Source organism: Caretta caretta, chromosome 11, assembly GCF_965140235.1.
Source record: "Caretta caretta isolate rCarCar2 chromosome 11, rCarCar1.hap1, whole genome shotgun sequence".
Lineage (NCBI taxonomy): Eukaryota > Metazoa > Chordata > Testudines > Cheloniidae > Caretta > Caretta caretta.
In genome coordinates this window covers 50,007,720-50,023,010 of record NC_134216.1, presented here as the reverse complement: position 1 = coordinate 50,023,010, position 15,291 = coordinate 50,007,720, and the positions used below count along the sequence as shown (strand labels likewise).

At 45.6% G+C, this 15,291-nt stretch overlaps 1 protein-coding gene across 2 annotated transcripts; it reads right to left on the bottom strand.

Annotated features, from left to right (window-relative positions):
* Positions 1 to 8,248: 8,248 nt before the first annotated feature.
* LOC125645118 (uncharacterized) lies at positions 8,249 to 13,137 on the bottom strand. 2 transcript variants are annotated; one of them, XM_075118005.1, is made up of 2 exons: positions 12,033 to 13,137; positions 8,249 to 9,204 (listed from the first exon to the last, which is right to left on the bottom strand). In XM_075118005.1, the coding sequence occupies exons 1-2, from the start codon at positions 13,047 to 13,049 to the stop codon at positions 8,803 to 8,805; spliced, it is 1,419 nt and encodes a 472-aa protein (XP_074974106.1). In that variant the 5' UTR covers positions 13,050 to 13,137; the 3' UTR covers positions 8,249 to 8,802. The 2 variants fall into 2 exon arrangements, with proteins under 2 accessions (XP_074974106.1, XP_048726152.1); XM_048870195.2 differs by having other exon boundaries at positions 12,219 to 13,137.
* Positions 13,138 to 15,291: the final 2,154 nt, after the last annotated feature.

Here is a 15,291-nt window from a genome sequence, read left to right as displayed (position 1 = left end):
TTTGTCTATCAGGCAACACGTCTGCTGTATATTTTGATTTTTTTTATTTTCAGTGCTGTAGGAACAAAACCTGGATGGAATCACTAAACAGACGTGCCGCCAGTTATACAACAAAATTGGTTTGTAGTAAAAGAAAACAGGTTACTAAACAACGTGTAACCAAACAAAAAATATTTTGAATTAAGATAGACTTCTCTTGAGAAGAAAACCAGCTGCCATGCTGCAGTCAGAGATGAATTTTCCAGATGTTAATCTTTTTCCCACGTAGTGTTGGCAGTTTTCCAACAAAACTGATTTTTCACCTCTCTCAGGAAAACCTATGTTAATATACACGACAATTTAAATCCATGCTCTGTCTGAGTGGTCTTTTAGGAATTATAGCCATATTAAAAAAAAATGTACAAAGAGTGAGGGTTGCTACCACACTCATTCTGAAACTCAGAACCACCTTTTGCCCCACTCCTAAACTCCCAGCCTTCCCCAGACCCCACAGTTTTCTACTGCCCACTCCTTTCCAGAGCTCCATGGCTCTTGCCTTATACCCCTGAAGATCCACCTTCATCCAAGGCTCTCAGCCTCCTGCTGCCTGCCCTGTACCTTTCCCCTGTCCCATGGCTTCTTGCTACCCACTCCCAACACTTGCCCTGATCCTTCTACTCTTGCCCCCATCCTCTCCTGAACAGCTGCTCACATCCTGCTTTCCCACTCTCCTTCAAGCTCCACATCCTCTTGCCACCCTTCCCTGAATGCCAGAGCCTCTCATCCCTCTCTCCAGCCACCCACTGTTGCCTACAAATCCCTCATTCTCTCCTCAATATCCCCCAAACTCTATCCACAGGCTGCTCTCTTCCCACACACTTCCGTCTCACCCATATCCCACACTGACTTCACTGGAAGTCTTTCCATTGACTTAAATAGGCTCTGGGCCTTAGAAGTGTCACTTTTGTTTCAGACTGAGCAGATCAGAGGTGGGCAAACTATGGCCCATGGGCCACATCCAGCCCACGGGACCGTCTTGCTTGGCCCTTGAGCTCCTGGCCCAGGAGGCTCGCCCCCAGCCCCTCCCCAGCAATGCTCTGGGCAGCGGAGCAGCGAGCTTTGCTGGCAGCACAGCTGCAGAGCCTGGCCTGACCCGGTGCTCTGTGCTGCGCAGCTGCCTGTCCTGGTGCAGCCCCGCTGCCAGCCACCAGTGCTCCTGGCAGTGTGGTCAGGGAGCAGGGGGGTTGCATAGCGGGAAGAGGAGTTTGGGGGTGGTGGTCAGGGAAGTCATAGGGTGGGAAACAGGGTGGTTGAATGGGGGCGGGGGTCCTGGGAGGGCAGTCAGGAAGGAGAGGGGGGGTTGGATGGGGTGGGTAGGGGTAGGGGTAGGGGTTCTGGGGACAGGGAGAAGGGGTGGTTGGATCTGGCATAGGTCCCAGGGGGCCGTCAAGAAGGGGGGGGGTTGGATGGGGTGGCAGAGGGCAGTCAGGGGCTGGGGGTCCAGGGGCGGTTAAGGAGATGGGGGGGTTGGATGGGGCAAGGGTCCCAGGGGGGCAGTTAGGAAGGAGAGCGGGGGAGTTGGATGGGGCGGTGGGGGGGCAGTTGGGGTGGGGGGTCTGGAGGCGGTCAGGGAACAGAGTCGGGGCCGGATGTGGCAGGAGTCCCGAGGGGGCTGTCGGGGGTGAGAAGCCGGGGGGGGAGGGGGGTTGGATAGGGGTCTGGGGCTGAGTCATGCCTGGCTGTTTGGGGAGGCACAGCCTCCCCAACTGGCCCTCCATACAATTTCAGAATTCCTATGTGGCCCTCAGGCCAAAAAGTTTGCCCGCCCCTGGAGTAGATCATGCTCTGGTATAGCTTACATAAGCAAAAGTAATACCTTTTTGGTACCTCAAAAAGCTATTAGAAAGTCAACCCTTATGTGTTACTGAATATTTTTAAGTCAGTGCTCATGAAAACTAGGGTTATTCCATTGACAAACATTCCTCTCAAACTTTCCTCTTCACATTTGAACTTAAATTTATAAAAGAGTTAAAAAAAATCCTCAGGTTTTAGAATGGAAGAAAAAGTGTTTTACTTAAAGTGAAGACTAAGAATTTATCTGACTGAACGTCTCTTGCATTTTCTTTATACAGTACAACTGAATTGAATCTGAAGTATTACTGAATCCATTACATTGTTTTTACTTAAATAGCTACACACCTGCAGCTCAGTTGAAATGGTGTGACATTGAGTGATCAAAGTGAAATAAAATAATGAATGAAAGGAAGCATTCATTTCTGGTAATAGATGGTTTGACAGTACGGTCTTAAACTACCTCACATCAAAACCAGCTATAAAAATATTCTGGCTTTTAAGCTGTAGCATGACAATTAGATTCCAGCATGCCACAAGCCAGGACATAACATGTCAGTCTCTTCATTCCATGTCACAAAATGCTTCAACCTCGTCTCAGATTTAGTATCAGTTATTTCCATTCTGTTGTTTTCTCACAGTGATCTGAAAGTTAGTGAAAATGAGAAATATCAATATTTTGTCATGTTAAAAGCCTTCATTTCTAGACTAATGTAGTCATTTATTTCAGTACTCATGTCCTCCAGAGTAGTGGTTCTCAACCCGGGGTATGCATACTGCTGTGGGTATGGGGAGGTCTTCCAGGGGGTACAGAAACTCATCTAGATATTTGCCTAGTTTTAGAACAGGCTACATAAAAAGCACTAGAGAAGTCAGTACAAACTAAAATTTCATACAGATAATGACTTGTTTTACTACACTATACACTGAAATGTGAGTACAGTATTTATATTCCAATTGATTTATTTTATAATTATATGGTAAAAATGAGAGTGTAGGCAATTTTTCAGCAATAGTGTGCTGTGACACTTTTGCATTTTTATGTCTGATTTTGTAAGCAAATAGTTTTAACGTGAGGTGAAACTTGGGGTATGCAAGACAAATCAGACTACTGAAAAGGGAACAGTAGTCTGGTAAGAGCGAGAGCCACTGCTCCAGAAAGTGGCATGTATTCATATGGTGTCCCTGAATGATGAATTTGCATTTAGATCTCTTGTTTAGCTGAAAAATATGTATAAAGCCCAAATACTCCTATGAAGCTTGAAAACAAGATAGAACAGTAATTTAGACTTGCTAACCCTCAATCCTGAAGTCTTTACAAAGGCTGGACTACAGTTACTTTCCATGAGCATCATTTGCCAGCAGACTGTAGATTCAGGCCCTGATCTGGCTCTACAGAGAACCTCATTTCATATAGTAGCACACTATTTGCCTTGTCCTCTCTTCATGTATTTGTTTTCTCCCCATCTCCTGATATGCATAAATTGTCAGCACTTTGTGTACAGGGCCCAGTGCAATACAGCCTTGAATTCTATTTGGAGCTTCTAGGTGCTACCGCTATACAAATAATGTAATTAGCTTAAAATGCCTGGATTTTTTTAACCAAAGTCACCAACTATTGAGGCTAGCGAACACCAAAGTGAAGGGCAAAATATTGTCAGATTGTAAAAGCACAGGTGAATTTACTTAACTAATAGGGTAACTTTTACAAAAGCTTCTGAAGACCACACTGTGATCTTGAACTGCATATGGAACTCCCGTTGATAGCAGTAGTAGGTCAACTGGGGATCTGAGCAGTATCACAATACATGCGTTGCAATGTAGATGTGAGAAGAGAACTTGGCCTTAAATATTCCAGTTATCAGAGCAGATCTCAAATAGAGGGCAAGCTAAATTTTATTTAGCAAGAGACAGTCTTTTACACTAAAAGAAATAAAAATTGACAAAGCTTCTTGTCTATACATTCATTTTGCATTTATTTCTAGGCACTGTAATCCCAGAAAAATATAGACAAATATGGGGAAATTCAGAGAAAATGAAGAGTGATCGGGAAGGAATGACTAAAAGAGAAAATACGAATAGCATGGTGAAGTGATGTCTAAAAGTAGATTTGATAGCCATCTTCAAGGTATAATGGTGGTTATGGATGACCGGTGTCTAGTAGACTCTGGTCTGAAAATACAGACATGTATCAGCCAAGACTCATTGGGTTCATTTTAGTTATACCATACACTCCAAACATGAAGAGTAATAATTCAAGGCAGTAAAAGTATATCATTAGAAGAAATATGAAATTAACCTTCTGAAAATTTAGGTGAATATCAGAAAAAGCTGTCTGACAGTGACATCTATTAGACTGTGGAGTAGTGTCTCAAAAGAAGTGGTGGAAAACTGAGCACTGGCTGCATATTAAACAAAATTAGATGAATCATTAGAAAAGTATATAGTAGGAAATAATCCTGTATCAGTAGAGAGATGGACTAAATTATCCCAGGCCAAGTCACAGGAGCCAATCCTTACTCAGGGTAATAGTCTCACTAACTTCATTGAGGAAGGACACTCACACAATAAAGGGCTGGGCCTGTAATAGATGAATCTCATCTTTAATTTCTAGGATTCTGTGAAATCTTTTGCCAGATAGTTAGATTTCAATTGCTAGCTAATAGATTATAATTTAACAAAAACCCAACACCAGCTGTGTTAAAACTCATTACTCATAAAAAATAGCCCTAAAAATGAAGAAATGTCTGCTTCTTTACATGACAATATTACTTAGGTTTCTCAATTTTTCACTCACATAAATGTACCATAAAAGGAAGATCCGAACTTATTGTAGTTCTCATCAGTGGCAATTACTTTATGCATCTAATATGGTTCACAAATTAATACTCCAGCCTGAGGAGTGTATAGCACAGTCAAATAGCCTATGACATTCGTCTAATTCTATTCTCTTAAGGTTCTTATACTGCACTCATCACTGTCATATTTGAAAGATTTCCAGAGTTAGAAAATAAAACAAGGAAACTAATGTCTGTCATGCAGGGTTTCCTCTTCATTCTTCACTCCAGTCAGAAAAATTGCATGCGTGGCACTCTCTCTCTTTTCCGGTAAGTTAGTACTATGTGTTATTTGTGAGGGAAAGATCAAGGAAATGCATGTTGCATCTGGATCAGAATGTTACATGTTTGTGGGTTTTTTTGAGCTGCCACAGTAATGAGTGTAATGCTGTATGATTGAAAATGACTATTTATATTTTTTCCATGGGTGTTGTAGCCTATGCAATTGCAACGAATTTTATACAAAGTGTCATACAAGAAGTAAATGGAAAAGTTACAATCTGTCTTATATGATTATCCTGGTTTAATCCATGTATTATCTTTGTATCTGAAGTTATGAATACTGTCTATGTATCTGTATGTCAGACATGTGTTGTATGTCTGGGTAACACCACCCTGAGAGATTTACATCAAGGCTAGACAGCTGTGTGTTGATGGTCCATTAAGGACACTAAGCTCACAATGGGCCATTGAAACTCATCCCTCCCAGTAAGCTTTTCTTGTGGACACCTCAGAAACAATATGGGCAATGGCTGCTCCTGTGAGTCAGTAAAGCACAAGTGAGGACATGACCCTGGACTCCAACTTTCCATACTCAGGGGCTGAGGACTTTGTTTGGGATAGTAAACTTCCATGCACATGGCAAAGGATATAAAAGATAGTTGAGGCATTTCCATTTTATCCCTTGCCTGTTCCAGTTCTCTGGACTGTGGATTTACAACTAAAAGGAGTGTCTTGAACTATGGACTGAGGACCTTTCAATCTTTTGGAAGTTACCAGAGAGACTTTTACAAGCCAGCAGTCTATTCCATCACTGCTACGAACCTGATATAAGGACTTTTCAAACATTTGCATGTATATGATCTATTAACCATTTATACCTCTCTTTTCTTAATAAATCTTTAGTTTACTAAGGATTGGTTGACAGCATGATATTTGAGTAAGATGTGACCTGCGAGTAGGTGTGCCTCATCCTTTGGGATTAGTAGAATCTCTCAGATGGGTTTCAGTAACCTCTCACTATATTAGACCTGTTTGTCTGGATGGGAGCCAAGGGTTGGAATGCCTAAGGGGGACTGTATTTGGCTTCTGTTTAACCAATGTGGTATTGCAGAAGGTCTATTGTTATTGGCTTGGTGAATCTAATTATAGAATAAACCACCAGTTTTTGGGGATTGTCTGCCATGATTCTTGCAGTCTGCCCTGAGTGTGGCATTCTCAGTGTGGTCCATTCCAGGCACCTGGTCACAATCAGTTCCACAGTCTGGGGCCAGCCCATGGGAAAAAGCCTCTGTCCCCTGCACAAATAAGCACCATTCTAGTAATAAGATGTTCCCCAATTGGTCCTGAGGAGCATAAATATCAAGAGCAGTCAAGCTTCCAGATGGTGAAGTGCTTAGGTATCTTTAGCTCAGATCATTGAGAGTTTTGAAAATAATGCAGTAAATAAACAATGTTATTCCATGTATGTTTTATGTATTCAAGAAAGGAATAGCTGATTCATGGTGATATGTTTATATACACAAAAGCAAAGGGAAGGAGCAAAGAGCAGATCCTGGGCCTGATCTAAAGCCCACTGAAATCAATGGGAGTTTTTCTATCAATAGGCTTTGGATCAGGCTTCTATGTATGAAAGAATATGGTCTTTTGCACTTCCTTTATATAGTCTATTTCTAAACAATGTCATTTATATATATATATATATATATATATATATATATATAAATAACATTGTTTAGAAATAAACTAAATGAATGATAAGACTCAGGTTCAAAAACAATCCTGTTTAGGGAGGCGTAAATTGAAATATATTTTAATCAGTTGTGAATGATGAAAAACCCCAGAGCATAGTTCCTGAGAGTATCTTATTAAATCAAAAGGAATCAAAATCAAATTTAAACTGGCTATTTTGCTTTTACAGTCTAAGAAACTTGTTGTACAGGACAATAATTTTAACCTCAGGAGAATGTTTCAGGCCTGGTTACTTGCTAGGAACAGCAACAGCCACAAAGTGTCACTGTTCTGCTATGCTCAAAAATGAAATCCTGCATAAAACTGCAAATTCCGTTCTGTTACAGTTTGTGGGGCCAGATTCTCTCTATTATACTGGTGCACATATGCAGTCAGTGGGATTGTACCATTGTAGCTAAGGAACTCTTAGTTTCAGGTGAGTTATGTGATTGTTCTCAGAATATTGTCTTTTGCCTTACCCAGTAATTCAGTATCTCATTGAAAAGTTTGTTATGTCTCCTATCTATTGTCCTAGCTCGCTCAGAGCTAGGACTTTTCTGTAGAGTCTTTGAACTCTACAGAATTCTTTATAGAAATATATCCATGCTATAATTCTATAGGATATGTTTAAAATTCAAAGGCAGGATATCATTCTCTAGTAAATTCTACAGGTTCTTAGAATAATTTTTCTCAAGCCCTATTACATTTCTATAAACCTTATTTTTCATCACTGCTAAATACAATAGGACTTTCTCATTTGGGGCACCATACAGAATCAGCTCATCAAGGAACAGGAACATATTTTCCAGGGGCCGACTTACTATATGCACTGAGTCTTGCAACTCAGCTCATCACCATGACCATTCTGAGGCATGTTATGTTTCTGATGCCTTGGCATTGGGATCATTATCATCAACTACTTTACTATTGGATTCTCCAACATCTTTGTATTGGGCTATGATGGGGTGAGCCCTACAAGAGCTGTGTTGGGTTGGGTGGGCCTGATCAGTTAATTAGGCTGCAAATAGGAGAGCCTTAGGCCAGAGTAGCTGGTTGGAGAGAGGCTCACCTGTGCAGGAACAGGTGGAGTCTACAAAGCCAGGTAGCAGGATACAGACTGGGTGGTGCTGAGAAAGGGCAGTCGCTCCCTGGGAAGATGGAGGAGTGTTTGGGGGCTGCTTGTAAAGGCTGCAGGAAGTCGGGCAGCAGTCGCTCCCTGGGGACAGGGTGGTGGGTTCTTGGAGCTGGTACACCCAGAGAGAGAAGGGGAACCAGAGAGTAGGAAGCAGTCCAGGGAAGGAGTAGAGGGAGAGGAAACTCAGAACTGCTGAGCTAAGGGTCCCTGAACTGGAACCCGGAGTAGAGGATGGGTGTGGGTTCCCCTACCAGCCACTGAGGACAAAGCATAGACCTGAGGCAGTGAATGGGAAGACTGCCTAGGACTGCTGATGGAGTGTACCCTGGACAGGGGAATGCTGAGTGGCATAGCCAGAGGGTTAAGTCATGAAGGAGATGCTGAGGGTCCTGGAGCAAGAGAGGAGCTGCAGACCAGAGATAGAAAGACAGAGTGATGGCGTGTAAACTGCAGAAGGGGGCATCTGTGGCGGTTCAGTGATGAGACAGAACACAGCTTTTTGCAAGCAGGCAGGCTGGTCAGCTGAGATGGGCGTTCTCTGCCCCCCCCCCGCCTTCCACCTTCTCCTTTTATTATATTTCTCCCCCCTAAGCATTACACACTGCTACCGCAAAAAGATACACAAAGGAATGTATGACGTTGATTAATATACTTAGTTGCATCTTTTATATACTACAATCCTGGTTCTCAGGCCTTGAGCCCAGGCTAAGAAAGCCTCCCACAATTGCTGTCCAAACAATCAAGTTCTCATGGTTCATATCTAGCCCTTGTCCTTGGATAGAGCAATGTGTGCATTGCTTCTACGAAACAGTCAGGGTGTGCCCCGCCTGCTTCCAGGTGGACTAGCTAAACATTAACCCTTCATCTCCCCGTTTTTTATTTATTAATATTTGGCCATCTCATGGTAGCCGTCAATTTGTTTTGTCATGCTATTTAACTCCCAGACAGACAAGGACATAACCTGGGGAGCTTTCCAGGGCAAAATTTTACAAAATCTTAACAAGGAAAGAATACATTGTACACAGCAGCAGCAAAAAATAAGCCCAATAATTACAAACACAAAATAACCAAAAGCTCAACATCTGCAATATAATCATCTAAAAGGGGTACACTTCTTTTAGGAAATAGCAGGCACAAAAGGCACACAATCATCACAGAATTAGCAGTGATTTGGGCGAGAATCGCCACAAACAAAGTCTCAGGAGTCTCTGGCTGTTGATCTGCTGCCAGTCTTCGTTGAGCCGCGGCGACCAATGCTTTTACTGCTCCCCATGTCACGGGCTGGCTTGGGACGCTACGCCTCCTCCGTTTCCGTCCTGTCGTTGTCGACTCGGGGGGCAACGCGGTCTCCAAGGTCAGCTGAAACTCCGGTATGGGATTCGACAGTCCCTGGTGCCATGCCATGTTGTTTAAGTGCCGGTCGCACACACCGAGCTGGAACCCACAACGGTCCTGCAGGGAGAGACACAGCAGCATATCCCCAACCCCAAGTGATTAGAGGTACTGGGCCCAGCCACTGTGGATCGGGCAGCTGACAGTAATAGACACGTGGTCTTTCCAGTACCTCAGATTTGTGAAAATGCCGATCCGCAGGGGTCTGCTGATCTGCACTCAGTGTTAAATTATTTAAAGTAAACAAGAGGATATGCATTTGTTGTTAAATGTCTCCTAAGGTTCGGAGACGCAGCTCCCCTTGTTTTAATTGTTTATCTAGCAAGGTTTTGAGTGTGCGATTGGCACGTTCAACAATGGCTTGGCCCGTGAAATTATAAGGGATTCCGTGTGTAAGACGGACGTTCCAACGGGCACAAAAGGTGGGGAGGGCTGCAGAGCAGTAGGCTGGGGCATATCTGTTTTAATTTGGCAGGGGCGACCCATAACAAAAAGGCAGGCCAGCAAATGGTGAATAACTTTGTTAGTGGCTTCCCCACGTTGTGGGGAAGCCCAAAAAAAAACTTAAATAAATATCAACGGAAACATGTAAAAACAAATAGGGGCGGAATTGTGGCACATGAGTAACATCCATCTGCCACAGCTGATTTGCTGCGGTACCTCGGGGGTTAACGGCATAAGAAAAAGTAGGAGCAGCAGCAGCACAGTGGGGGCAGGAACGAACAATGGAACGTGCATGATCAGCAGGAATGTGAAACTGCCGGGCCAAAACAGAGGCAGACTGATGAAAAAAGGCATGGCTTTCAATGGGGTCAGAAAAAAGGGAATTTACCTGACCACGCAACGCGCGACCGGCGCGTGCATTGCCCTCAGTGAGTGGCCCAGGCAGAGGGGTATGACTGCAAATATGAGCAACAAAATAAGGGAAATGACAAGTGGCAAAAAGGTGCTGCAAAAACAAAAACAGGCGAAGGAGGTCTGCATCAACCTGAGGGGTAATGAGGGCAAGGGGTAAATGATTAATTACCTAATAAACATAATAGGTATCCACAATTAAATTAAAGGGACAATCAGCAAAAGGTTGAAAGGCCAAAATAACAGCAGCTAATTCTGAGGGCAAAGGGGGATGGTAAAAAAAACAATCTTTTAAATCTAACACACAAAGTTGATCGGTTTGAGGAATTAAATTTGGATTTGGCAAGCCAAATTGCAAGGGGCCCATAGGTTGGATGCGTTTATTTATTTCCCTTAAATCATGTAACAGTCGCCAAGCACCCGATTTTTTCTTAATAACAAACACCGGGGTGTTCCAGGGACTAGTGGAGCTCTCCAGTCGCTGTGCTTGCAAATGCTGCTGCACAAGCGAATGAAGTGCTTTTAGCTTTTTTAGAGGGAGGGGCCACTGATCAATCCATACGGGCTCTAAGGATTGCCATACCAAGGGTAAGGCGGAGGGCACGGTGGGTGAGGGAGGGTTTTGGGCCATCAGATGTTAATATCGAGGGTGGTGTCTAACTTTGTAAGTAAATCACGGCCCCAAATATTGAGGTGGACAGGGAGCACAAAAGGGCGGATAGTAACAAGGGTATGGCCTCCCGGTTTAGAGACCGTGACCCAAGACAAACTTTGGCGCCCGGGTTTACTACCCCCGATCCCCCACAATTCTTTAGAAGGAACCGTAGGCCAATTAACCGGCCACTCCAGATCACGAATCACCGTAACGTCAGCTCCAGTGTCCACCAGCCCTGTAAAAGGAACATCATCTAAGAGAAGTGTTAACTGAGGCTTCGAGGGGCGGACTGACATTGTCAGAGCAACAAGTGGAGAAGACGCGCTGTGAGACGGCGAGTGAGACAACGTCGATCCAAAGCTGCCTCCGCCCCGAGTTCGATCCTCGGCAGCTGGCACCTGATAGGGGACTAAAATCAATTGTGCAATTGACCGTCCATGCGGGAGCGACTGTGGAAGATGAGTCCACACCTGAACCTTAATAATGCCAGTGTAATCAGCATCAATGACCCCTGGAATGACAAAAAAGCCCTGTTTCCCAGCATGTGAGCGAGGGAGAACAAGACCTACAAAGCCGGCAGGGAGAGGTCCCGTCACCTGTGTAGGTATAGCACAGACCTCCCCTGGCAGCCGAAAGTCAGTGTCCTCCTGCATGATCAAATCGAGCCCTGCACTTCCAGCAGTCGCCGCCCTCATAGAGTCTACGGATTCCAAGGCAGAGGAGCGATTGCCTGAGTAGGAAACACCCTCGTTTGGCCCTGGGTTCGGGGGGGACCCGTCGCGTGGTTTCCCGACCCGCTACGACACTGATTAGCCCAGTGATAACCTTTCCCACACTTGGGGCACTTCTTTGAGGGTCGGGCTGGTGCCTTAGATGAGCGACACTCCCGCTGAAAATGACCCTCCTTACCACAGCGGTAACAACGCTTCCCCTCCTTCCCAGTTTTTCTGAGGGCGGCAGCCAGAACTCCAGCCTTGTGGGCTTGTGTGCCAATGTTCTGGCACGCCCGCAGCATGTCTGAGAGCTCTAAAATACCAGAGGCTTGTGCTGCCTGGAGAGCACGGCGGCAATCCTCGTTTGCATTTTCAACTGCCAATTTTAACAGGAGCTCGTGAGCTGCCTCAGTGTTATCCACCTGCCGGAGGATAGCCTCATGCAATCTGTTGGTAAAATCCAAAAAGGACTCTGAGGCACCCTGACGGATACTGACAAAGCTTTTGGTAGGCTTGCCTGAATCCGGGACCTTCTTGAAAGCATGCTGGGCACAGGTGGAAATAATGGGGAAGACGGCCTGAGGGAGTTGAGACTGCATCTGAATAGTAGCAAACGGGCCCTCCCCTGCCAATTGCTCATAAATGATACCGTGCGCTGCATGTACCTGAGCTTGGCGTTCTGCCATCTGCCGATACTCACTAAGCCAAATAACATACTGACTAGGTGACAACATCATGCGCAGCAGCGTTTTCCAATCCTCAGGGATTAGGGAGTACCCAGTACCTATCCCTTCAATGAGACCACGCACAAAGGTGCTAGTCAGGCCAAACTCACGAATTGCTTTCCTCACCTCTCTAACCACCGAGTATGACAAAGTGGTCCAGGTGCCCACGGGGTTGCCCTGGTCATCATTCTGCCAGGTCACCGGGCAAACTGAGACCAGATCAGCCAGCTCCTCCGCAGTAAGATCTGATCGAGCTTTTGCTGCGTGAACCATTTGTTGCACCAGCGAAAGCTTCTGAGCAGATGCAGATGACCCTCCGGGGGGCCCCACGGGGGGAGGGTGATCACACACCGGCTCCGGTGGGGAAGGCCAGGGAGGCGGTGGTAATAGAGGCACTGGGGGCGAAGCAGGGGGAGGGATGGCTGCAGGAGCGAACGGGGGCGGCGGGATCGGCAGCCCCTCTGTTGGTGCTGGAGAGGGCCTTTCCGAGGCGACACGCTGTGTCGCATCGCCAGGAGGGGGGATGGCTGCAGGAGCAGACGGGGGTGGTGAGATCGGCAGCCCCTCTGTTGGTGCTGGAGAGGGCCTTTCCGAGGCGACAATCTGTGTCGCATCGCCAGGAGGGGGGATGGCTGCAGGAGCAGACGGGGGTGGTGAGATCACCAGCCTCGCGAGGGAGGGCCTGTCGGAGGCGACACGCTGTACCACATCGCGGCAGAGGTGCCAGGCATGTAAAGCCTGCACGGGCGCCCGAGGCTCTTTGTGCAATGTCTGGCCCAATCGCTCCCAGTCTGCTAGCTTAAGGCTTCCGGCTTCAGGATACCACGGGCACTTGGCACACACCTCCTGTAGCAGGAGAGTAAGTGCTCGAGCCGGGCAGTCATGCTGAGCCTTACGCAGCAAATACTGCAGCTCATTGCGGTGTTGCACTTGCAAAGCAGAGAGGGAGCTTCCCATACTTACCACAATGAAAAATACTCACCGGGATCCGCGAAGCGGATGAGTGACGCGTCTGAAACCCTTGCTGGGCGAGGTGAGTGCTGAGGGCCCCACGTTGGGCGCCAGTTGTGGCGGTTCAGTGATGAGACAGAACCCAGCTTTTTGCAAGCAGGCAGGCTGGTCAGCTGAGATGGGCGTTCTCTGCCCCCCCGCCTTCCACCTTCTCCTTTTATTATATTTCTCCCCCCTAAGCATTACACACTGCTACCGCAAAAAGATACACAAAGGAATGTATGACGTTGATTAATATACTTAGTTGCATCTTTTATATACTACAATCCTGGTTCTCAGGCCTTGAGCCCAGGCTAAGAAAGCCTCCCACAATTGCTGTCCAAACAATCAAGTTCTCATGGTTCATATCTAGCCCTTGTCCTTGGATAGAGCAATGTGTGCATTGCTTCTACGAAACAGTCAGGGTGTGCCCCGCCTGCTTCCAGGTGGACTAGCTAAACATTAACCCTTCAGGCATCTACCTCAGTTATTCCACAGCGTGACCAGGAGGAGGTGCCAGTGTAGGGGTGAGTGGAGCACCCCATGACATCGGCATAGATGATCCTGTGCAGGGCTTCTCTGTGTCAGGTGGTCCATCCTTGGGGATGGCTACAAGTATTTGATGTCTTGACACTGGCTGCTTTGGTGTTAGATGCATAGAGGTGACGGTCACATGTGTGAATGCCACTGTCACATTGTTAGGTATGCTGTTATTGGATTCCTGGGTGCTAGGAAGTCAGGACTGTCAGCTGTTTGTGCACCATCTGTTCTTTTACTCCAAGTGACAGTCTCCTGATCATGGAGTCTTTGTGTCCCCTCTTAGGATACAGGCCTTTCCTACTTCTTTTTCTCATGTCTTGTCTGTACTATACCTAGGTAAGATCGGTCCTCTGATCTGCAGGCTTTCTAAGTCAGCCTCATTGTCATTTGGGAACCTGAAGTCAGTCCAGGATCCTTGTCTCTCAGGGCTCTAGTCACTCCATCTTCTGCAATGTTGCGCCTGAATCTTGGTTCACTTCTGATTCATGAGTTCCTCTAAAGTCCTTATCCCTGTGGACTTTGCTGCTCTTGGATGAAGTGCGCTTAGATGAGTGGGATCCAAAAGACTACAAAAGGCTTTCAAGCAACTATCTGAATTGGACTCACAATTTCTGAAATTAAATAAATAGTTTCTGTCTGTAAACAGATAATACTACGGATAATATTAAGCGTAACTCACTTTCCACCCAGAGATTGCAGAGTTTGAGCTGTTTAGACATACATTCTTGTTATGAGCTTGCAATGATTCTTCTACTACTACAGTAAGATGTTAGCATATTCTAGAAAGTCGGAAGGCGCTTCTACTGTATGTCTCACAAATCAACTGCCGATCCATCGATCGCCGCGTGTCGATCCCCCAGTAAGTGTAGACAAATCCTTAGTTTCATCATTGTAAAATGGGAATAATAGTACCTCACTCCCTGATCGGTGTTGTGAGGCTCAATTCATTGCGATGAACTTTGAGATCCATGGGCAAGGTGCTATAGAAGTTCAAAGTTATTATGAAAAATGATATGTCAATCTCAAAAGGCGCAGAGTTCATGTTTGGTTTAGATAACTAACCCAAGACATGACAACTACTGTACCTGATCCTCTGAAGTCTGCATTCTCCCTCATGAGAATTCTGGTGTTCCTTCTTTCCGGTCAGGTTGTAAATAACACAAGAACAGCCTCTGTATTTCTGGTATTGGCCCAAATTGGGAAGCATCGAGATTGACAAAAATGGAAAAAAAGTACTGCATTTAAACTTTTTGAACTTTGGGCTTCAAAACTTTGGGCTCTTTCTTGTTTTCTAAATCAGAACTAATTCACCCAGCCCTAAATATCATGGTAAAACATTAGAGCCTTTTGTTTGGTGCCTTTGGGGAGTACGTTTCATTGTTTCTCCCTTCACTGAAGTCATAGTAAAATGAGAAGCTATGGGCTTGTCTACACTTGAAACACTGCAGGTTTTAGAGTAACAGCCATGTTAGTCTGTATTCGCAAAAAGAAAAGGAGTACTTGTGGTACCTTAGAGTGGCAAAGCTATAGTGAGTGCTTCAGTGTAGACACAACCTGGGGTTCTCCCGTGAGTGCAGGTAATCTACCTCACAACCAGTGGCAGCTAGATTGACAGAAGAATTGTTCCATCAACCTACCACTGTTTTCACCAAGGTTAGTTCCTCAGAGG